The sequence below is a fragment of the Mastigoproctus giganteus genome, chromosome 11 (assembly GCF_048544385.1).
Source record: "Mastigoproctus giganteus isolate SK-2022 chromosome 11, ASM4854438v1, whole genome shotgun sequence".
In the NCBI taxonomy this organism is placed as follows: Eukaryota; Metazoa; Arthropoda; class Arachnida; order Uropygi; family Thelyphonidae; genus Mastigoproctus; species Mastigoproctus giganteus.
In genome coordinates, this window is record NC_143585.1 from 84,738,559 (window position 1) to 84,762,602 (window position 24,044).

Below are 24,044 nucleotides of genomic sequence, written 5' to 3' on the forward strand. Positions count from 1 at the left end.
TTTTGTGTTCCAAGTCTGTTTTCTTTTATATTGCTTTTAGTTCTCTGTTCTGAGCACTGCATAAGAAAAAGAAGGCTGTATTTTGGTGAGGGTTTCTGATCTGTCCTACAGTTATTTTTGTTTAGTTGTATTTAGTAGCTGTTCAGAATATCAAGTTGTGTCTCTGCAGGTGTGGGAGAGCCAAGAGGAAAGACTAGCAGGAACTGGGGTGGGAGGGTTAGTGGAGGGTTCTGTCCATTTGGTCTCAGATAAAATACTGAAAGAACAGACAGGACAAGTGGAGTAATAATGCTCATGGTTAAGAAGCACATAAATTCTAAAACAGTACACCCACTTGATACATGATGCCAATGTTGAGTCAATTTGGTGTGATATATAAACACTGGGTAAACAAAAATGGGTGAGTGTATGATAGCTCAAATGACTAAATGAGCATAATGTTCTGGTACTTAGAGTAACAGAACATTTCTGTATTTGCTATATGACTGCTTTCTACATCAACTTGTAAGAGTCAACAAGAATAACTGATATTCGTGATATGCTTAAAAGTAAAGTGCAGCCATTATCAACCCACTGCAGGATGGAAGCCTCCTCAACAATTCATGCTGAGGGAAGTGGACCATAATCTGCCACGCTGGTCCAGTGCGGGTTGGCAGATCGACCGTATTCAGCAGTCAGGGGCTTGAACCCCGGTCTACTCAGAGCGTGTGCTACTGCACTCCCGCTCCTGCCCACTCGGCTACGGAGGCCGGACCTCCGTGATATGCTTATCAGTAGTGATTCATCATGTATTAAAACCTTACTGAAAAAATTAATACATGATGCTGATGATAGTACATTGCATTCCACCTTTCAGTTTGACAAACCCTGCTCTGCATAAACAGCTTCAACTTCTCAAATATCCACCATCAGTTCCTTGAATACTAATCCCCAGATAATTCTCCAATGGGGCAAAAATAACTTAGTTAATTTCAAACCTTCTAAAACTCAGTACTGTCTTATATCTTGCAAAAAGGATTCTTCCAATCTTATGCTTATTTTTGATGACACTCAGATTTCTAGAGAGAAGATCACATATCTCTATTAGGGATTACTTTTAATCTCTCTCTCTCTCTCTCTCTCTCTCTCTCTCTCTCTCTGGTGCATAAGCACATCACATTACAAATACTGCTTCCTCTATATCTAAAAAACTGGGTTTTACTTTTCTTCTAAATACCTATTCATTCTGTACAAACCTCAAATCCACCCTGCATGCATTATTGTTCCCACATCTGGGCCACTTCTGCCGAAATCAAAATAAAAAAAAAGAAGTAAGTAATTTCATGTCAAAAAAGATGTTTCTGACATGAAATATACACAGCATATGGTAGGTTTGAAAAACCAGTACAGAAGGATTAAAATTTAAATTATAAGACACCACATACACACAGGGTGTTCTTGATATTGACGTCTCTATTTGTGGAGGGAATAGTTCATTAATATGCAAGTTCTGGTACTTAGTTTGGTTTTTAGGAGCATTAGCAACTAAGGCCATATTGCTCCGGGATATGCGGTGGTCGTTCCCTGACCTTTCCGCATCCTCCGTATTTGGTGGTGACGGGCTCGAACCCCGGTCTAATCAAGAAGCGTGTACTATGCACTGCTGCTCCTTCCCACCTGGCTATGGAGACGCCTCATTAATATGCAAGAAAAAAGTCTACACTCAATTTGAAGTTAGGGCAATTAATTGTAGTTTAGAGCATTAAACAGATTAGTGATGCCATTTCCACTTCTAGCATTTTGCCTATAATAGTAGATTTATGAAAAGTAATCATTATGAAAAACCTTACTTTAATTATTTATGTAAAACTTTTTTAAAAATTATTGCTAAGTATTTGAATAATATTACTTGCTACTGTACATGGATTATCAATAAATCCAGAACATGTTCATTGATTAAAATTTGGCTATGAATTTGCATTAAGAAACTCAATTACATTGTACAGCAGGAGTAAATGAATTTTATGAGTATTGCAATCAAACTGAAGTATGATCAAAAGAAATATAAAAGATGTTTGAAATGAGTGGTGTGTGTGACAGGAGACAGGCTTCAACACGGTGTGAGAAGGAATCCTACGTGCGAGTAGTACTGTTTTTAATAGTTGTAGTAATGGCAAATGATAACACACACACACACACCTGTACCCTCCAAGGATTTTAGTTCTCCCTTGTATTTATTCAACACTTCCACAACAACACATGGAAGCCTATTCCAACAATCAACCACCTGCTGGCTGAAAACAAACTTCTTCGCATTTATTCTGCAGCCATCCTTCCTCAACTTGAATTTATGCTCCCATCATGTGTGTAATCTCAGCAAGTGGAAGAATACCTTTTAGCATTCATTTTACTGAATTCATTCAAAGCTTTAAGCACCTCAATCAGATTTCCCCGCAGGTGCTTGGTCTTGAGATGCCACAGTTTGCAGAACTGAAGCCTTTCTAGGTAAGAGCACCCATTTGTTTCACTCACAGTGGAACAGCATAGTAGCAGCAGCTTCATGGATGTAATTCAATGAGTCATCTTGGTTGTTAACCTCTGTAGTGTAAGCAGTTTGTTTCATGTAAACCTACACATAAAAATCCAATGGGTTAAGATCAGGAGAGATCATTTAAGAATGGTCTTAGTTGTCATCCAAAATGTGGAAGCACTCTGTTGTGCTGAAATCACATATTGGCGTGGACACTTAAAGGAACGTCTTACAGAAGTGTTGGCAATATCTTCTGCAAAAACTGTAAGTGACGATCCATGTTTAGGCAAGCAGGAAACTCGTGATGAATAAAGTTATCTCCTGCAATGCTGCCCACATATTGACTCTAAACACAGCTTGGAAGTGGGATTGTTGAATAGTGCGAGGATTTTCCACTGACCATGTATAGAGATTGTGCATGTTGAATATTCCATCGCGTGCAAATGTTGCCTCGTTGGTCCACAGGATATTGACAAGGTCAGAGCTGTTGTTGATATGATTAAGTATCCATAAACATGGCTCATGGGCAAGTGACTCTACTGTTTGTAGTGCCTGAATGCTCTGCATATGGTATGCATACAGCCCATGTTCCTCAGCGTGTGCCAAATGAAGGTTTGGGATGAACTGTTCATGCAGCAGCTCTTGTGCAGGGATCTAATGTCACAATATCTTCTTCCTCTGCTTGCATAGAATATGATTGGGGCTAGCCTCAGTTGTGATGCCATTTCATGTACCCCATTCCCTCAAATTGCAGAGGACTTGACAAACACCCCAATTAGGGTGTCGCCTTTTGGAAAATGACACTGGAATTCATTTGCCACAGCTCTAGTATTTCCTTTGCATACACCATACACAAAGTGAATGTCTATACATATTCTGCTAATGTTAATGCTCTTCTGATTGCCATACATAGTAACTAAATTACTGTACCATGGCAACAGTCAGTTCATTGCAGCCTTACATTTTCATCACACATTTTTATAAAAAAAAATACAGTGTGACAATTTACATAACATTTTTTTTTGTGTAACAATCTGATTTGCATATCCCACTTAACGACTTTTCTTCTTGTATTTTAATGAACACCATTCCCTCAATAAATGTCAATATCAAGGACACCTTATATATACATAATCACACACAAGGTGTGATTAAAAAGTTAAGTTTTTGAATTAACATTTGGGAACTGATGAAGCTTACCAATTATTTGGATAGATGTTCTTCGAAGTAGGCTCCTTTGCCACTGTATATACTAATTCTAATGCTTCTGGAAGCTTCCTGATGGGTTTCTTTTGGAATTGATAATAGTTCCTATATCTCATTCTAAATGAATTCTGTGACCTTTCAAGGGAGCTTTAAGATTGGGGGGAAAAAAAAAAATTACAGGGAGCTAAATCGGGTGAGTATGTTAGATGGGAGGCTACAATCCTCAAACAGTTTTACCAACCATTATCTCCATTTGCTGTAGAATTGTTTTGTAGTATTCCTGATTCACTTTCTGACCATGTGGGACAAATTCATAATTAACAATGCCCTGAGAGAAAAAAAAAAATAAAATTGATTAGCATGACTTTCCCATTTGATTGAGATTGTCTTGCTTTTTTAGGTCTTAGATAAAATACAATCTTCCAAAGAGAGGACTGGGTCTTTTCTGGATCATAGACATGCATCCATGATTCATCACCAGTAATGATGGAAGAAACAGTGTGGGTCAGCAGCACAACCTTGATGAAGATCTATGAAGCACAACCTTGATGTGATCAGCAGTGAGGATGTAAGGCACAGACTTTGCGGAAATGCAGTGAATTTTCAAATCTTGTGTTAAAATTGTCCCATAAAAAATACAATCACTAGCAATTCGCAGATGGTTAAACTTTGATTACTCCTACTCAGATCTTGTGTGATCGAATAATTAGATTTTTAACTTGAAGGGCAGGCATAGGAAGGATCATTTTCAACAGACAAAAGCAGCCCATTTTTAGGCATTGAGAAAAGTGCTTGACCATGCATCCAATTTAATTAAGGGAAAAGTGCAACAGAAAACTATGAAATGTGTTCTTAACATTTCTTGGGTTTCTGTTGCAGTTTTCTCTAAATCTTGTTCAGTTACTCTAGATGAGTGACTGAAAAAGTTGACAAGTTGCAACTCACTACAATACCACAATTTCAAGGTAAGAAGTCAAGTACCAAACTTTTGGATTTTGCCTCACATTTTTTTAGTTTTGTTATTAGCATTAGAAAGGGCACATGATGCAAGAAAGCAAGCTTATATAGCATCAGCCAAAAAAAAAAAAAAAAAACACACACACCCTTCTCATTTCACTCATACACCCACTCTAAATGTTTGTCTAGTTCTGCTTTCATCTGTTTAAGCTATCTTGAATCTGTTTAAGATATCAATTTCTACAACGACAGATGGAAGCTTGTTCCAGCAATCAACCACCGCTGGCTAAAGGCAAACTTCCACATATCTATCCTACAACTGTCTTTCCTCAATTTGAATTTATGCTCTCTCAGGTGATATTCTAAGCAAGAGGAAGAATCCCATCAGCATTGAGCATGCTCAAACCATTCAAGGCTTTATACACTCAATCACATCACCTCGCAGGTGCCTAGTCTCCAGACACTGTAATTTGCAAAACTTAAGCCTTTCTTCGTAAGCGCAACCCTTTGTTCCATTCAATAATTTTGTTCCTCTTCTCTGTACTCATTCCAACAGCTCTATATCCTTCTTAAAATGAGGCCTCCAGACCTGTATACAGTACTCAAGGTGTGGCCTGACCATGGCCTAATACAAGGGGATAATCACTTCCTTATCCCTGCTAGACACATTCCTGTATATCATTGACAAGGCACCATGAGCTACTCTTGCAGACCATCTACACTGCTCAGAAAACTTCATATCTGCCTGCACAATTACCCCTGTGTTATTTTCACTCTCTACCTCTGTCAGAGTAGTACCACACAGTTGATATGTTACACTGGGGTTACTGCTTCCCATACACAGAACTTTACATTTGTCAATGTTAAACTTCAATTACCACCTTTCAGCCCATCTACTCAACTTTTTTAGATCCTGTTGCAGCAGCGTACTGTCAATGGTGTCATTAACAACCCTGCCGACCTTCGTATTGTCTGCAAACTTGGACATTAAGCTTCATATAACATCATTAATGAATACAGAAAACAATGGACCCAACACTGAACCTTGGTCCACAAACATTAGTCCACAAAGAGCAATGTCCATTGATTACCACTCAGTCTTCTCCCACTCAACCATCCCTTTATCCATACCAGCAATTTGCCTCCAGTGCCACACTGCTCCAATTTATGCAGCAGTCTTCCATGTGCAACAGTATCAAAAGCCTTTCTGAGATCCAAATATATGATATCAAAATTATTCTTTGCATCCAGTTCCTTTGTGACTACATCATAGTAATCAATCAAATTGGTCAGACAAGGCTTCCACCTTAACAAATCCATGCTGTGTCCGAGCTATAACTGAAGTCCTGTCTAGATGATCCTGCAATGCTTCTTTGACCAGTGCCTCCATTAATTTCCCTGGAACAGAAGTTACACTAACAGGTCTGTAAGTATCTGTGTCTCCCTTTGATCCTCCTTTGTGGATTGGGGTCACATTTGCACATTTCCAGTCCATGGGTACCTTCCCTGAGCCAAAGGAAGCTGTCATAATTATGGCTAAGGGTTTGCTTACTTCCTTGCTGCCTCCTTTAATATAACTGAATAGATTCCATCCATCCGGTGCCCTTTCTTATGTTAATCTTCAACAATTTCTCCTCCACTTTACTCTCGGTTATTACAAGATTATCTAGCTTACTACCAGAGTTTAATACACCTCTGGCATTCACTTCCCTGAAAAACTCCTCATGTGTGAATGCAGATGCAGAATATTCATTTAGTTTGTTAGCTACCTGAGTAGGATCATCAACAGTTGAACCATTGATATCAAGTGGACTAATCTGATTCATCCCCTTCCTTCTAGAGTTTACATAAGTAAAGAATTCTTTGCTGTTTTTTTTTTGCATCCTTTTTCCAAAGATTTCTCATAATCTGCCTTTGCCTGCTTAATCTCCATTGTGACTTGGTTACTGACCAGCTTATATCTATCATAGGCTTCTGTGTCACTTGCTAATTTATATGTATCCCATGCATTTTCCTTCTCTACCACATGTCTAATTATTTCATCTGACATCCATTTAGGCCTAAATCTTGAACAATATTTCTTAGTTGGTATGAAAACCATAGTAACTTCCAAGATTATTCCTTTGAATGCTTCCCATTTTGAATTTGTTGTTGGTAACATCATCAGTTGGTCCCACTGTATAGAATTTAAATACTGTCTCAGCCCACTGTAGTCACCTTTACAAAACAAAAACCCTTCCCTTTACCCCTGTTGGTAGTTACTTCTTTGAGTACATCCCACCTCAGCACACTGTGATCATTGCCACCTAGTGGTTCCTTTATCTGCAGATTCTTAATGCATGAAGAATCACTACTGATAATCGGATCAAGAGTATTACTCCCTCTAGTTGCCTCCAGAACATGCTGCTGTAGAAAACAATCATCCAATAAATCCACAAAAGCCTTGCTAGTGTGTGAGTGACCAACCCACAAATTCCAGTCAATATCTGGGAAATTAAAATCTCCCATTATAAGACTCTCTGATTTACTGGCCCACTCTATTTCCCTGTACAGTTTCTTATTATACTCATAAGAGTCATTAGACCAATAACACACTCCTACTCAATTTTGATCTCCCAATGCTTATGTCATACTAAACTGACTCGACACTGCACTGTCCAGCGATGTCGACTCGCTTCACTTCCTTGAATTTTATATTTCTTAACAAACAGCGTAACCCCTCCTCCCTTCATATGCTGTCTATCTTTTCTGTACACATTGTACTCCCCAAATTCGAATTCTTCACTGCTTGTGTCTGTGTGACACCACATCTCTGATATTCCAACAATATCTGCTTTTTATGTGTTGACTACTACTTCAAGCTCATCAAATTTATTAACTATACTCCTAGCATTGGTGTACATGCACCTGTTCCTACTCTTAGTTACCCTAACACAGCACATTTATTTTCTTGTTCCACTATGACTCCCAGCAATCCTGGAAATCCCCATTGCCTTGCTTTCCAGGCTATTGCTCAATTGCAGCTCAATACAAGCAGTGTAAGAATCACTTTCACCTCTGCCAGCGACTACTGTTAACCTATTATTCAGTGTATCCCCCCCCCAAGCTAGCAGTTTTCTGACCCACCTAACTCTCCCTTGGTAGCATCAGCAAATATTCTTGCACCCTTTCTATTTAAGTGTATCCCATCCCTGTAGAAGCAGTCTCTCCTGCTAACAAGTACAGACCAGGCTGAGAAAAATTCTACCCCTCGAGCCCTGCACAATCTCTCCAGTGTCGAATTGTTTGACAAGGCTCTCATCATATACTCCCTCCTATTGTGTCTGGGGAGAATTGCAGACACTTTCAATTTCAACCCTAACTTACGGCTTTTTTTCAACATTGACCTGTACTTGTTAAGTAATTATGCCGGAGTTCTACTCTTAATATCATTAGTGCCAGCATGTACAACAATTTCGCTCTTTGTGCCTGATATCTGCTCTACAAGTCATCAACCTTTTCCCCTTGCAGACATATCCTGGTCCTGTTTCACCTATCCTTTTTGCACAATGTTCCCCGTTTCCCTGACAATAGAGCCATCGACAACAACTAGTTCCTTTGGGACCAGCACATTCTGCCTTGGGAGTTGCCACTGTGTTGCGTGATGTTCAAGTGCAAGCTCTGGCACTGATGTGGGCAGCTGAGAATTTGATGGGCCCCTCAGTTTAAATCCTTCGAGGGCATTCACCCTGTGAATGCCCTCGAAGGACTATAACAATGCTGAGTTGGCACCTGATTTCCTCATTCCTTACATCGCGCGCACACACAAAGACATTCCCGTTGGCAATATCATGTCCCGTTCCCGAGTGATCCACGAACATCAAACAAGCAGTGCATTTCATAAGGCTATGAAATAAGGTTATGGCATCTATTATAAAACTTTGATTATAGACAATGATGTATATGCATTATATTGCATTGACATTGCTGCTCATACAAGATAAGTATGTGTGGTGTAGTTCAGGTTTTGCTATCTTATAGTATTGAATGAATTCTCACATCATGTATTGAGCAGTAAAGTATACATAATTTCAGATTCATTTATGGTAATGTTGTGTGTTAATCATAATTTCTTTGAAACATTTTGTACTTTATCCTTTTATATAGTTGAGGAAAGTTACCAACATAATATTGGAATTGAACACACTCTTCCAGTTACCTGTAAGTTGAATGTTTTTATTTTGTGTTTTCTGATTTTATTTCTGTTTCTTTGAAATACATGTTAACTTAAATAAAATTATTTAATTTTATTTACTTTTTAATTAAGTTTAAGCTTGTACTTCTAATTAAGGTTGAAGTTTTAATTAAGTTTACCAGATATTTTCGTGATGTGTATAATCAAGCATTTACAAATATGAATACAGTGTGTATGTAAATAAATTTTAGTTACATCTGTGAGGTGTTTTTTTTTTTTTTTTTTATTATCCAGGGTTTTAGTTATCCAATCAAGTTGATTTCCTAACTACTCCAGACAATTGGGAGTCTACTATATTTTTAAATATTGTCATCCATGTATATGTTGGAAGCTGCTTACAACAATTCTTCTTACTGAAAAGTTTCTATATTTTGATATTAATTCACCTGGAATTATAGGTTTTGGCATGAATTCAGACTGGGTTAAAAGAAACAGGTGGAATTGCAGATGCTAATTCAGATAGTGGTGTCCATGAAAATATAGAAGAGGCATGTAACAGTAATTTAATGTCTTTGTGATGGGGATCAAGTTGGTTCAAGTGAGGTATCGTTTCCTTTTTTTTTTTTTGGAGAGAGTTTGAGAGGTTTTAGGAGCACCACCCCAGAGGAGGGAGAAATACCTCATGGTTTTTTGATTAATACAGATTCACCTATTTAGAAGAAAAATAAAGGCAAGAGCAAAAATGAAAATCCAGTTTTTTCTATATACAGCAGATTCAATTTACTGGGATCGGATTAACCGGGACACAACTTCAAGACTAAAAAAAAAAAAAAAAAACCAGAAATCATAAAATTCAAGTAATAACTAGAATAGGTATAAACAGATATTTTGCAAATCATCAATAAGCGACAAGAAGCAGCGTGATAAGTCGGCATGAGGAGATTAGTGTATCTATTATCTTGCAATCCCTGCTGTCTTCACACGTGCCGCTCAAAAAAAAAAAAAAACGACCAAATGTTTAGTTTGATTTAGTGCATTGCATCGATTGTGTTCTGTTGCACCACAAAAGGACAAATTTTGTTTTGTTATTTATGTCAGAGATGTCGGAATTTATTTGTATAGTAACTTTTTTTTTTTTGTTTAGAAGTCGCGAAAATGATGGGCAAACGCAAGAGTTGCACTTTCAATTAAACAAAAACTTGAAATTATTCAAAGTTTTGAAAACAGTGCATCCGAAGAACCATTATAATGTTGGCAACCAAACCATATGCAGCTTTGTAAAAAATAAAGGGAAGCTATTAATTTAAAATCAACATTGTAAAACATAAATATGTGTCCAATACACACTACTTGCATATTGGACCAAAAATGGCCAAACATTAACAAGTATCGCGCGGAATTCAGATTTGTCAGTGGCAACGGTGAACACAATAAAGGAGAAAGAATACGAGAAGGGGTGAAGCGATCGGCACCAATGAAGGTCAACTATAATAACCAAGGCAATGAAATACATATCAGTTTTTAGAGTACAATAACATACGTTTTTTTCCTTCCTTTTATGTTTTCTTTTCTTATGTGCCACTCTGGCTACTTCACCGCTGTCCCCAGGTAAAGTTTTTAATTGAACTAAATGAAAATATATAACTATTTTTCTTTATTCTTCTGAGGACATCATGTGGTTTTTGGCATATTAGGCATATAGCAGCAATATTTTATTAGTCATTCCAGAGTTTCGCAAAACTCAACTTATGTAAGAAATCCTGAAACGTATCTCTTACGTATGTCGGGGACTTACTGTATTTTTGGATTAGCCGGGAATTTCTTTTTACCATCCATCCCGGAAAATCAAGAATCTACTGTATATATATATATAGAGAGAGCAATATTTGTGATATGCCTATACCACCAGGAACGGTAAAAGTTGAGACCTGGAGATTTCTAGGCATGATTGTATTTACCGTTTTTGGTTTAAATTTAAGCTTGTGCTTCAATTACAGAAATAAAAAAAAACCAGATCAATATCTATATGGTTTTCTCTTTGGTTGAAATGTCATTTGGAATTTTCTTGATTAAAGATTGATTGTCTCTATTTGGGTTCCTATATTGATTTTAAACTTATTTGAATGAAGAGTTTATAAAAACACTTTAAATTAAATTAACAACATTTAAAATTGGTATAAGTATTCCAAAATCGGCATTCGCACCAAGATGTCCATTCTGAATTGTTCCCAGAAAATTATATTTGATACCACAGGAATTCTGTACAATATATATGATTGTTCGTAGTTTGGAAAGTGCCAGTATAATTTTTGCCTGTATTTGCCTTTAAATTTTCTTCCCAAAAGATTTTGATGATTTAAGATGCAAACACAGATCATTATCAATTGTGGAAAGGGTTGCATTATTAAAGAAAGTCAACAGTGTGATTTTTATGAGGTGAATGTGTGAAGTTTTCTGCTTTGTTTCATCAATTATGTATGGAATATTTTGGAGGAGAATAACATTTTATCACATAGATAATAACATACACTGTAATTACCATGTACAATAATTGCAGTATAGTATAAAAAATGCTTTTTTTTTTTTTAAATGTGTGAATACAATATGATCATCCAAATTCAGTAAATTCCAATCTTGGGAGGTCCAGTTCCAACGTTCTTGTATTTTGGACGGTTTAACGTATCAGAATTCCTTATATTACTGAATCAATGAAGAAATATCGAGACTGGGAAGGAAGAGGAATATCTAAACATTATGCCATTTGCATCAATAACCTGTAGAGAAAAATACAAGTATACGTTATCAATTATTGTAGCAGCAACAAATATATTAGTCAAGCTAAGCAGAAGGTAGGCACCTGATTCCAGTGATACAGAAGAATGGTCAACATAGCATTTAAAAAAAAAAAAAAAAAAAAATTAAAATCATATATAGGCATATTTGCTCTTGGCAAAAAAAAAAGTTTATTCTAAAGAATAGGAGCATTATCATCATCATCAGCCATTTTCAATCCACTGCAGAATGAAGGCCTCTCCAGCAACTTTCCTGTTCCTTCTGTTTTGTGCAATGGCCATCCATTTACTTCCCACAAACTCATGAATTTCATCTGTCTATCTCCGCCTTTGTCTTCCAGGTTTACTTCTAGCTCATCTTGGGTACCATTATGTTATTTTCTTAGTCCATCTGTTATCATGTCTTCGAGCCATGTGTCCTGCCCAAGACCATTTTAGTTCTTTAGTTTTGATAAGAATGTCCTTTACTTGAGTTTGCTGCCTAATCCATGTGTTTCTCTTCTTATTTAACAGTCTGATTCCAATATAATTTGTTCCATTCTTTGCTGTGTTGTTCTCAGCTTCTCTTCCATTCTTTTGGTGAGTGCCCAAGTTTCACTTCCATAAGTCATGGTGGGGAGTATACATTGGTTCATTATTTTATGTTTCAGACAAACTGGGATATTGCTCTTCAGTATGTGACTATATTTCCTGAATGCTATCCATCCAAAATTTATTCTTCTCTTGACTTCCAGCCATTTATCATTATTACAGCCAATGACTTGTCCCAGATAGTTATGACTCCATCTTTTCAATTAATGCTCCTTCAATCATTATATCCCTTTCTGTGGCATACTTGTTCATCATTATTTTTGTTTTAGCCATATTCATCTTTAGTCCAAAATCCCTACTAACTCTGCATAACTGACAAAGATTTTCCTCTAATTCTTTGGGATCGTGGCTTATGACCACAATGTCATCTGCAAATCGTAAATGGTTTATGTACTCTCCATTAACATTAACTGCTTTCTGCAACCAAAGACACCTTTGGTCTAATCTTCTGAAAGCTTCCTCAAGGGCAGCTATAAACAACTTCAGAGATATTCTCCTTGTCAAACTCCTTTCTCAATTTTAAATTTCCCACTGTCTTTGTCTAGTCTAATAAAGGAGGTAGCATTCTCATATTTTCTTCAAAATCATAATATATGGAGTATCTCTGCCTTGTCTTTCCAGTGCCCAAAACATTGCCTTATGCTGTATGGAATCAAATGCCTTTTCATAATCCACAAATGACAGGCATAATAGTTTTTATATTAATTTACTTTCTCCATTAGCTATGATATTACGTGAAGTGATACATTGTTGAGAATCCTGTCCGAAAGCCAGCTTGCTCTTTTGGCTGATTCTCATCAAGTATTCTTTCTAATCTGTTAATAATGACCCTTGTGTACAACTTGTAAATGTGGAATAACAAGCTAATTAGTCAATAATTTCCAATTTCTGATTTATCTCCTTTCTCATGCAGCAAAACTATGATTGCATTATTCCACTCCTTAGGCATCACACCTTTTCTAATGCATTTTGTGAAGAGTCTTGCCAGTTTTTATGTCATTAGCATTAGTAGAGGCATATGATGCAAGAAAGCTAGCTTATGCAGCATCAGCCAAAAAAAAACAAAACAAAAACACTTCCATTTCACCCCTCCATTCGTTCGAAATACCTGTCCAGCTGAGCCTTAAATTTATTTAAGCTATCAACTTCCACAACAAGGGATGGAAGTCTGTTCCACCAACCAACTACCTGCTGGCTAAAGGCAAATTTCCGCACATCTATCTACATCTGTCTTTCCTCAATTTGAATTTATGCCCTCTCGGGTGATTTTTCTGAGCAAGAGGAAGAATCCCATCAGCATTGAGCATGCTCAAACCATTCAAGGCTTTATACACCTCAATCAGATCACTTCGCTGGTGCCTAGTCTCCAGACACTGTAATTTGCAAAACTTAAGCCTTTCTTCGTAAGAGCACCCCTTTGTTCCATTCACCAATCTTGTTGCCCTTCTCTGTACTCGTTCCAGCATCCCTACATCCTTCTTGAAATGAGGCCTCCAGACCTGTATGCAGTACTCTAGGTGTTGCCTGACCATTGCCTTATACAAGGGAATAATCACCTCCTTATCCCTGCTAGAAAAATTCCTATATATCATCGACAATACACCATGAGCTACTCTTGCAGCCCGTCTGCACTGCTCAGAAAACTTCATATCTGCCTGCACAACCACCCCCAGGTCCCTTTCATTCTCTACCACTGCCAGTGTAGTACCACAGAGCTGATACGTTGCTCTGGGGTTGCTGTTTCCCATATGTAGTACTTTACATTTGTCAATGTTAAACTTCGTTTGCCACCTCTCAGCCCATCTGCTCAACCTTTCCAGATCCTGTTGCAGTAGCATAGTGTCAGTAGTGTCCTTGACAACCCTGCCAACCTTTGTATCGTCTGCAAACTTGGACATTAAGCTTGATGTACCAATGTCATCATCAATATCATTTATAAATACAGAAAACAATAATGGACCCAATACTGAACCCTGAGGGACACCACTAATAACATTAGTCCACGATGAGCAGTGTCCATTGATTACCACTGTCTTCTCCCCCTCAACCACCCCTTTATCCATAGCAGCAATTTGCCTCCAATGCCACACTGCTCCAATTTGTGCAGCAGTCTTCCATGTGGAACAGTATCAAAAGCCTTTCTAAGATCCAAGTATATAATATCAAAGTTATTCCCTGCATCCAGTTCTTTTGTGACTGCATCATAGTATCGAATCAAATTGGTCAGGCAAGACTTCCCCTTAACAAAACCATGCTGCATCTGAGCTATAACTGAAGTCTTGTCTAGATGATCCTGCAGTTCTTCTTTAACCAGTGCCTCCATTAATTTTCCGGGAACAGAAGTTAAACTAACAGGTCTATAATTACTTGTGTTGCCTTTTGATCCTCCTTTGTGAATTGAGGTTACATTTGCACATCTCTTGTCCATGGGTACTTCCCCTGAGTCCAATGGAGCTCTCATAATTATGGCTAAGGGTTTGCTTACTTCCTTTGCTGCCTCCTTTAATATAACTGGATAGATCCCATCCACCCCAGGTGCCTTTCTTGTATTTATCTTCAACAATTTCTCCTCCACTTGACTCTCAGTTATTGCAAGATTCTCTAGCTTACTGCCAGAGTTGAATACAACTCTGGCATTCCCCTCGCTGAATAACTCCTCATGTGTGAATGTCGATGCAAAATATTCATTTAGTTTGTTAGCTACCTGAGCAGGATCATCAACAGTTGACCCATCGATATCAAGTGGACCAATCTGATTCATCCCCTTCCTTCTAGAGTTTACATAAGTAAAGAACTCTTACTGTTTTTCTTTGCATTCCTTGCCAAAGATTTCTCGTAATCTGCCTTCGCCTGCCTAACCTCCTTTGTAACTTGGTTACAGATCAACTTGTATCTATCATAGGTTTCTGTGTCACGTGTTAATTTGTATGTATCCCATGCATTTTTCTTCTCTGCCATATGTCTCATTAGTACATCTGACATCCACTTAGGCCTAAACCTTGAACAATATTTCTTAGTTGGTATGTAAAGCCTAGTAGCTTCCAAGATAAGTTCTTTGAATGCTTCCCATTTTGAATTTGCTGTTGGTAACATCATCAGTTGGTCCACTGTATGGAATTTAAATACTGTCTCAGTCCATCGTAGTTGCCTTTACGAAAGCAATAACCCTTCCCTTTACCCCTAATGGTAGTTACCTCTTTGAGTAAATCCCACTTCAGCACACTGTGATCACTGCCACCTAGTGATTCATTTACCTGCAGATTCTTAATGAATGAAGAATCACTACTGATAATCAAATCAAGAGTATTACTCCCTCTAGTTGCCTCCCGAACATGCTGATGTAGAAAACAATCATCCAATAAATCCACAAAAGCCTTGCTAGTGTGTGAGTGACCAGCCCCCAAATTCCAGTAAATATCTGGGAAATTAAAATCCCCCATTATAAGACTCTCTGATTTACTGGCCCACTCTATTTCCTTGTACAGTTTCTTATTATACTGATCAGAGTCATTAGGCCTATAGCACACTCCTACTCTCAATTTTTATCTCTCAATGTTTATGTCACACCAAACTGACTCGACACTGCACTGTCCAGCGATGTTGACTGGCTTCACTTCCTTGGATTTTATGTGTTTCTTAACTAATAGCATAACCCCTCCTCCCTTCCTATCCTGTCTATCCTTTCTGTACACATTGTATGCCCCAAATTCCAGTTCTGCCTTCCTTATATCTGTGTGATACCACATCTCTGTTATCCCAACAATATCTGCCTTTGATGTTTTGAGCAATACCTCAAATTCATCAAATTAATTTACCAAACTCCTAGCATTGGTGTACACGCAAGTATACATGCACCTTCCTATTCTTAGCTACCCTAACACAACCCATGTGTTTATTTGTACCACGATGACTCCCAACAGTCTCTGAAATATCCTGCATCTTGTTTTCCAGGTTGCTGCTCATTCCAATAGAAGCAGTGCAAGAATCACTTTCACCTCTGCCAGTGGCTACTGTTAATCTATTAGTCCTTGTATCCTCCCAAGCTAGCAGTTATCGACTCACCTAACACTGCCTCGATAGCATCAGGAAATATTCATGTCTCTTCCTCCGAATTTTAACAATTCTGCAGTAACTTCATCTTCCCCTGGGGATTTCTGATTTTTCATTTTCTTCCATGCATGTTCTACCTCATCAGGAAGGATATCAGGTATGTTGTATGTGTTACTAATTTGTGATCCATCTTCCTCACTGCTGGCATCATTTCCTTGCTCCTTGTATAATTCTCTATAGTAGTCTTTTGCTATTTGAATTATGCCTTCTCTGTTATTTATAAGTACACTATTGGTATTCTTCAGTTTCAGTATCATTTGTCCGTCTGTTTTACTGCTCATGGCTGCTGATTTAAGGCTGCTTTGTTTTCCCTTAATGCTTGTTCTATTTTTCTTGTGTTAAATCTTATGTCCTCTCTGAGTCTCTTTCTAATGGCTTCGCATAACTCAGTATATTCAATTTTCTCCTTGTCGGTGTTTATCTTGCTCTTCATTTGTCGTCTTTGGTCATCATGATAAGTGTTTCTTGACTCATTTTTTCTTCTTTGGATTTCTTTTTACTTATATGTTTCTTGGGCTTTATCACTTTTAGAAAGTTGTAATATTCCTTGTCAATATCTTGGTCCTGAGTAGTCTGCAGAAGCTCAGACTTGTTAAGTTCCAGTACATACTGCTTTTTCTTCTCTTATTTCAAAGACCTTTGTGTTATTTACTAGAGTCAGTTTTTTTCCTTTCTTTTCTTACATCTATATCAAGTGCACCTTAACATTCTGTGATCACTTCCAACATTTACCTTGTTCAGGACGGTAACATTATTCACAATATATCTTCTGTTAGTGAGGATAAAGTAGATTTCATTAGTTGTTAATCCATTTGGGCTCTTCCATATCCACTTTCTGTTCACCTTTTTCTTGAAAAAAGTGTTCATTACCGACAATCCTCGAGATTCTGCAAATTCCACAAGTCTTTCACCTCTTTCATTTCTTTCACCAATTCCAAAATTTCCTATAGTTCCCCTATCTGCACTGTTTTGTCTCTTTCCAACCTTAGCATCAAAGTCCCCCCATAATGATAGTGTAGTAGGTTTTCTGCTCATCTAGAAGACTCTTAATTTCTGTGTACATTTCTTCAACCCTTTCATCATCATCATGGCTCTATGTTGGTGCATAAATCATTATAACCTTTAGCTTTTACCTCTTAGAAATCCTGAGTAGTAGTCTTGATACCCTTGGTGGTGTACTTTTGAATTCCAAAATGTTTTTTATATCTTTATGGACCAGAAAGCCAACTCCCCCTTTGCTCCTTTTACTATTTCCATTGGTGTACAGCAGATTTCCACTTGATAAACTTATAAGTGATTCATTTCTTCTTTTTTCAGCCAGACTGATGATATTTCACTTCACATTTTCTAATTCCTTTACCAGCTCTAATATCCTGTCTTCACCAATGAGCAATCTTACAATGTAACAGGCCAAGTTCAGTTTCTGTGCATGGCAGTCTGGTCGTACTCAGATATTCTTAGCACCCTGTGCTTCCACTCTGATCATCTCGCTGCCATAAGAGGAGGAGTGAAAGCCGCTGGGACTGAGGGCTATGTTTCGTCTTGCTGTCATGTGCTGAAGGGTCTGGTCTTTTCCTCTTTGCACTGACCAGGTGTCTTGAAGAGAACCACTCTACACGTTCGTTGCCACCTAAGTGACGTAACAAGACTTGCCATCGAAAGATGTGCATGAGTGGATTTTGGGAGGCAGGCCAACCGGACTTCTCCTAAATCTCCTGAAATAGAAATAAATTGGATCCATTTGTGTTTTAGACCGGAGGTCTGATAACACACAGAATGCCTGTTCCCCTCTAATAGGAGCATAGTTATAAATAGATACAATTATGTAGAGATGGGTTTCAAACATTCTAATCCATTCTAGTTATTCCAGTCCTTTCTTTGTGAAACTTGGTATTAGTGGCAGTAGCGTAGCTACCCTTTTTCGGGTCCAGAGGCAAAGAACATGTTTGGGCCCCTACTTAATTAATGAGAACTGCAAAAACAGGAGACAACCAAAGACGCCAGGCCCCTAAAGGGCTTGGGCCCAGAGACAATTGCCTTACCTGCCTACATGGTAGCTACGCCACTGAGTAGTGGCAATGATACAAGAAAGCAAGGCGCCTCCGTAGCCAGGTGGGAAAGAGCAGCATTGCGTAGCACACGCTTCTTGATTCGACTTGGTTCGAGCCCATCACCACCAAATATGGAGGATGCGGAAAGGTCAGGGAATGACCGCTGCATATCTCGGAGCAATATGGCCTTAGTTGCTAATGCTCCTAAAAACCAAAACAAGCAAACAAGAAAGCAAACTTATGCAGCATCAGGCAAACACACACACACACACACACACACACACACACACACACACACACACACACACACACACACACACACACACACACACCACCACCACCACCACTTCCTATATCACCTATCTAGCCTCTCTAACAGTTCATCAAGTTCTTCCTTGAATTTATTCAAACTACCCACATCTATTGTTCTAATAATAGCTACCCTCTTGTTGAAAGCAATTTTCTGCACATTGATCCTGCAACCCTCCTTCCTCAATTTGAATTTATGCCCCTCATGGAACTTATGAAACTAAAATAGATTGAAAATTCATTCCATATGAACTGTCATAACACAGGTACTGGCTGTCTGCTGTTGTGCTGTGTAAGCTTATTTGAAATGTATTCTTAGTGTGATAATATTATGCTATTTGGCGTTCTATTTTTCTGGCATTTTTTTCTTCTGAGCAGCATACTATTATCATGTAATTTCAACATCCGTGTTGAAGGAAGAATCCTGCACTTATGCTAATTTAGTATTAGCACTGGCAACATAATAGAAGGAAGCAAATCCAGCCAAAAAAAAGAAAAGGAAAAGAAAAATTTACCCACATCATTTTCTCCATTCTTTCTAATAATTTATCCAAGCCTTCATTAAGTTTATTGAAACGACCCACTTCCTTAATGCCAGGTGGAAGGTTTATTCCAGCTGGTAAGCTCAACATTAAGGATTGTTGCTACATGTTAGCAGATGCCTGGAACATATTGTCAGAAAGAAATCTGAAAAAAAGGCATGGCATAAACTTTGGAGTGCTACTTCAGTCACAAACAAATCTCTAACCTAAAAACATCCATTTTTTCTTTAAATATATGCCCCCTTGTGTGTCATCTGAGAAAGAGTAAATATATCATCATTTAGTTTATTTGACCCTTTTAAAGCTACTGTGTATATTTTCAGTTAGGTTGCTACATAGATGTCTGCAGGATATTTTGAAAGGTGATGCAAAAAAAAAAAAAAAATTAACTAGAGTAATTGTTGATCATTCAAACCGCTAATTATCCAAACCACTGCCGCCTCCCCCCCCTTCCAAAATGACAGTATCTACTTTTAGTGCACTGGTTGTTATGCTGAAATATTACTCCTGCTACTTGATGCATTCCTTTCCAATTATTTATTTGAAGATATATGCAGTATAGCTTAGATATAGTTTTAATTTGTCATTACAGGAGTTAAGAATCAAATGTTGGCTTTAGCTACTGTGTGGACCCAGGAGAGTTTCAGATGACCTTGTTGCACCATTGTGAATGTAGAATATGGTGGGGGAATAGCTTTCACTCAGTCTGCAGTGTGAGATTATTTCAGGCTTTTTGTTTTTAATCACTCAATGTCAAGTGAAATATTGTGTTATTTTGCTTTTTTAATTTTAATACTGCTGACCCTTTGTGTTAATAATGGCATCTACAGGCAAAAGAAACCTGAATGTGTTGTCGATAGAAGACAAGATAACAATTATTAATAGACTGGAAAAGGGCAAAACTGGCATATCTCTTGCTAAGATTTTTAACGTTGGTAATGCAACCATCTCTGACATAAAGAGCAGAAAAAAAAAATTAAATTCTGAAGTTTCCTTTAAAGTTAGAGAATAAAAATGGCTCTAAAAAAAGGAAAACTGTGAAAAAACTAGTGATGAGAAATTAAAAGGCATTGTTTATTTATGATTTCTACAAAAGAGGTCAAGGCAAACCTATTTTTGGACCTATGTTATGCAAAAAAGTGTTACAATTGAATCGATTTTAAAAGCCCATCTGAATTTAAAGCCAATACAAGATGGCTGAAAAATTTCAAATCTTGCCATGGTATAAGGGAGCTAGAAATTCAAGGAGAAGCTTTATCAGGTGATGAAGCAGAAGCTTTTAAAGAGTCTTTTCTAAAAATGGCAGAGGAAGGTTTTCCAAGAATGACATTTACAATGCAGATGAAACTGGTCTTAATTGGAAGTCACTCCCTCATAAATCACTTGCATCCTGACGTGAAATGGCTGCTACTCGTTTCAAAGCTAACAAACAGCGTGTTATAGTTATGGTGCACACAAATGCAAGTGATCATTGTTGGTGATTGGGAAATCTAAGAATCCAAGATGCTTAGATTTCCCAATCACCTGTAAAGGCCTACCAGTACGATATAAAGGACAGAAAAATGCTTTGATGAATTCCAATGTTTTTTTTTTTTTGGATTGTTTTAGCCAAGATTTTATTCCAAGTGTGAACAGGTATCAAGAAAATGAGGGTAAAGCTGGTAAAGTTTTGTTTATTATTGATAATGCACCATCCCACCCTCCTCTTGAAAAAATTTAATTCAATTGATGCAAACTTAATTGTCAGGTTTTTTACTGCCAAATGTTACAGCCCTGCTGCATCCAATGTATGATCAAGGTGTTATAGAAAAACTAAAAAAAAAAAAGTACAAAAAACAAGTCTTGCATCGCTTGCTGCTACCTGAGAGAGATGAAGAGAGTGGTTGAGTTTCAAAGAAGCTCAACATTAAAGATTGTTGCTACATGTTAGCAGATGCCTGGAACATGTTGTCAGAGAGAAATCTGAAAAAGGCATGGCATAAACTTTGGAGTGCTACTGAAGAGACAGTCACACGTGTGCAAGATTTGAATGAAGATGTAAGTGAGATTTTAACTTTATTTCAAGGGATTCCTGGATTTTCCGAGTGTGGGCAAGATCGTGCAGAGGCATGGTTAAAAAAACTATGATGGTGATCCTGGTTATCCATGTTTTAACCTAAGAAGAAATTGTTGCATTGTTCCAGGATGAAGAACATGCTGACTTTAACCAAGGTAATTCTGCTGACGAAGAAGGAGGGAGCGGCCCACTCATGTGGAGGCCTTCACTGGCTAGAAACTGCAATGGCATTGTTGTGAGCAACAGTCTGAATGCAGTTCTATGAAGATATTGCTATTAAAGAGAATGAGAAACCTTGCCACAAAAAAAAGACAATCTTGCATGGTTCAAAGAAAAATTCAAGATTACATATTTTAAAAAATAAACCTTCCCGAGATTCATTATACTCTTATTTGTGTGGAATTACTTGTGTTTGTTTCTTTCTGTTTATTTTAAAAAAAAAAAAGTGATTTATAGTTGAAACCATGTAAAACAATTAGGTAAGTTAAAAATAAATGTAATATATAATAATATACATTTTTTCCCCAAAACGTTTTGGTTATTATTTACAAACCATTTCCTATATCAATTATATTTTATAATACTTCGTATTTTGAAATACAGTAGCAATAACCTTGCATACAATAATTTAATTGTAGGCCTAATTACACTTTGTTTCCTATAAACTGGGTATTCTCGTGTATGTTTGATTAACAGAACCAACCTTGGTCCCATTTAGTTCAGATAATCGACATTCTACTGTAATATTCTACATTAGGGTCACCCAATAATTTATTACATATACCCATGTGTATTGTGTCTGTAAAATACGTGTGTTCTCTAGTCAATTTGCCTGTTTTGCTGGACAAAAAAGCCTGTTTATGGGGGAAAAAACCTTTGGCTATCTGTGCCTGAGACTGACTAACTCCGCCACGGAGTGAAAAAGCCTAAAAAAAAAAATAAGTTCTTCATGTCAACAACAGGATTCATACATGGGCCTTTTCCACTCGGTGTGGGGAGGATTGTGATGATACCACTGTGCTGCCATGCAAGACTGAAGGTGGTGCATGTGGGAATAAATGTTTTGTTCAACAAATTTTCAAATACATGCGATATCTTAATTAAGTCAAGTTTGACTTATGTGTACAGCCATGCCAACATTTCGTGATCGGTGGGAGAAAGTACTGCACAGACTGTGAGCACATTCGTGCAGAATGATGAAGAAAATGCGCAAATTTCGTCATTGGCAACGGAGATTTTATGAACACAGCTATATCAAACTATATTTGCAGAGAAGCCGAGAAGAGAGCAATTTTTATTTAAAGATAATGATGAAAATTAATGCTGTCTAATTCTGTTTTGCAAGAGTTATTTTAATGAATTCTTTGAATGAATATTTTAGGTTTTTTTTGTAGAATTTGTATTGTTTGAATGTGTCAATAAATTAATGAGAATATTAAAAATTGTTTCGACGTCCAAAGGTGGTGCACTTGCACCACCTCGCACCATGCTGCCAGTGCCTGTGGATGCCTGCTTCTTAGAGACTGCAATTTACAGAATCTCCAGTCTTTCTTGGTAAGAAATTTCTTTGTGCTCAAAAATATTTCAAAACCTGTATGCAGGATTCCAGATGTAGCCTAACCATTGCCTTATACAGTGGGATAATTACTTATGTATACAATGGGATGATCATGCTTTGCCCCTGCTAGCAGAGTTCCTGTATATCATTGACATAACCCTCTAGGTGTTTTTCCTTATCAAGTACATTGGGTTTGATGCTGCCCAAATGGTATGTTGCTCCAGGATTACTAGGTATACTACTCAAATGCAATGTTAAACCTCATTAGCATTATCAAGGGCACACGATGCAAGAAAGCAAGCTTATATAGCATCAGCCAAGAAAAAAAAAAAAAAAAAAGCCCCCTTCTCATTTCACCCATACTCACTCCAAATGTTTGTCTCGTTCTGCCTTGAATCTGTTTAAGCTATCAACTTCTACAACGAAAGACGAAAGTTTGTTTCAGCAATAAACCACCTGCTGGTTAAAAGCAAACTTCTGCACATCTATTATACTAAGTTTCTTCAGTTTGAATTTATGCTCTCTCTCTCTCAGGCGATTATTCTGAGAAAGAGGAAGAGTCCCATCAGCATTGAGCATGCCCAAACCATTCAAGACTTTATACACCTCAATTAGATCACCTCGCAGGTGCCTAGTCTCCAGACACTGTAATTTGCAAAACTTAAGCCTTTCTTCGTAAGAGAAACCCTTTGTTCAATTCACTAATCTTGTTGCTCCTCTCTGTACTCGTTTCAACAGCTCTACATCCTTCTTAAAATGAGGCTTCCAGACCTGTATACAGTACTCAAGGTGTGGCCTGACCATTTGCCTTATACAAGGGGATAATCACCTCCTTATCCCTGCTAGAAAACCTCCTGTATATCATTGAAAAGACACCATGAGCTACTCTTGCAGACCATCTGTACTGCACAGAAAACTTCACATCTTCCTGCACAATTACCCCCAGGTCCTTCTCACTCTCTACCTCTGTCAGTGTAGTACAACAAGATACATTACTCTGGGGTACCGCTTCCCATATACAGTACTTTACATTTGTCAATGTTAACCTTCATTTACCACCTCTCAGCCCATCTACTCAACTTTTCTAGATCCTGTGGCGCCTCTGTGGGCAGGAGCAGCAGTGCATAGCACACGCTTCTTGAATAGACCGGGGTTAGAGCCTGTGACCACCAAATACGGAAGATGCGGA

At 37.7% G+C, this 24,044-nt stretch overlaps 1 protein-coding gene across 4 annotated transcripts in view; it reads left to right on the top strand.

The window, feature by feature from the left end:
• LOC150078211 (uncharacterized) overlaps positions 1 to 24,044 on the top strand; it is a 446,657-nt gene that overhangs the window by 224,179 nt on the left and 198,434 nt on the right. For all 4 annotated transcript variants that reach the window (XM_090385062.1, XM_090385063.1, XM_090385064.1 and 1 more), the window contains one exon: positions 8,819 to 8,872. In XM_090385062.1, coding sequence (XP_090241188.1) covers positions 8,819 to 8,872 — 54 coding nt within the window. The remainder of the gene's footprint in view (positions 1 to 8,818; positions 8,873 to 24,044) is intronic.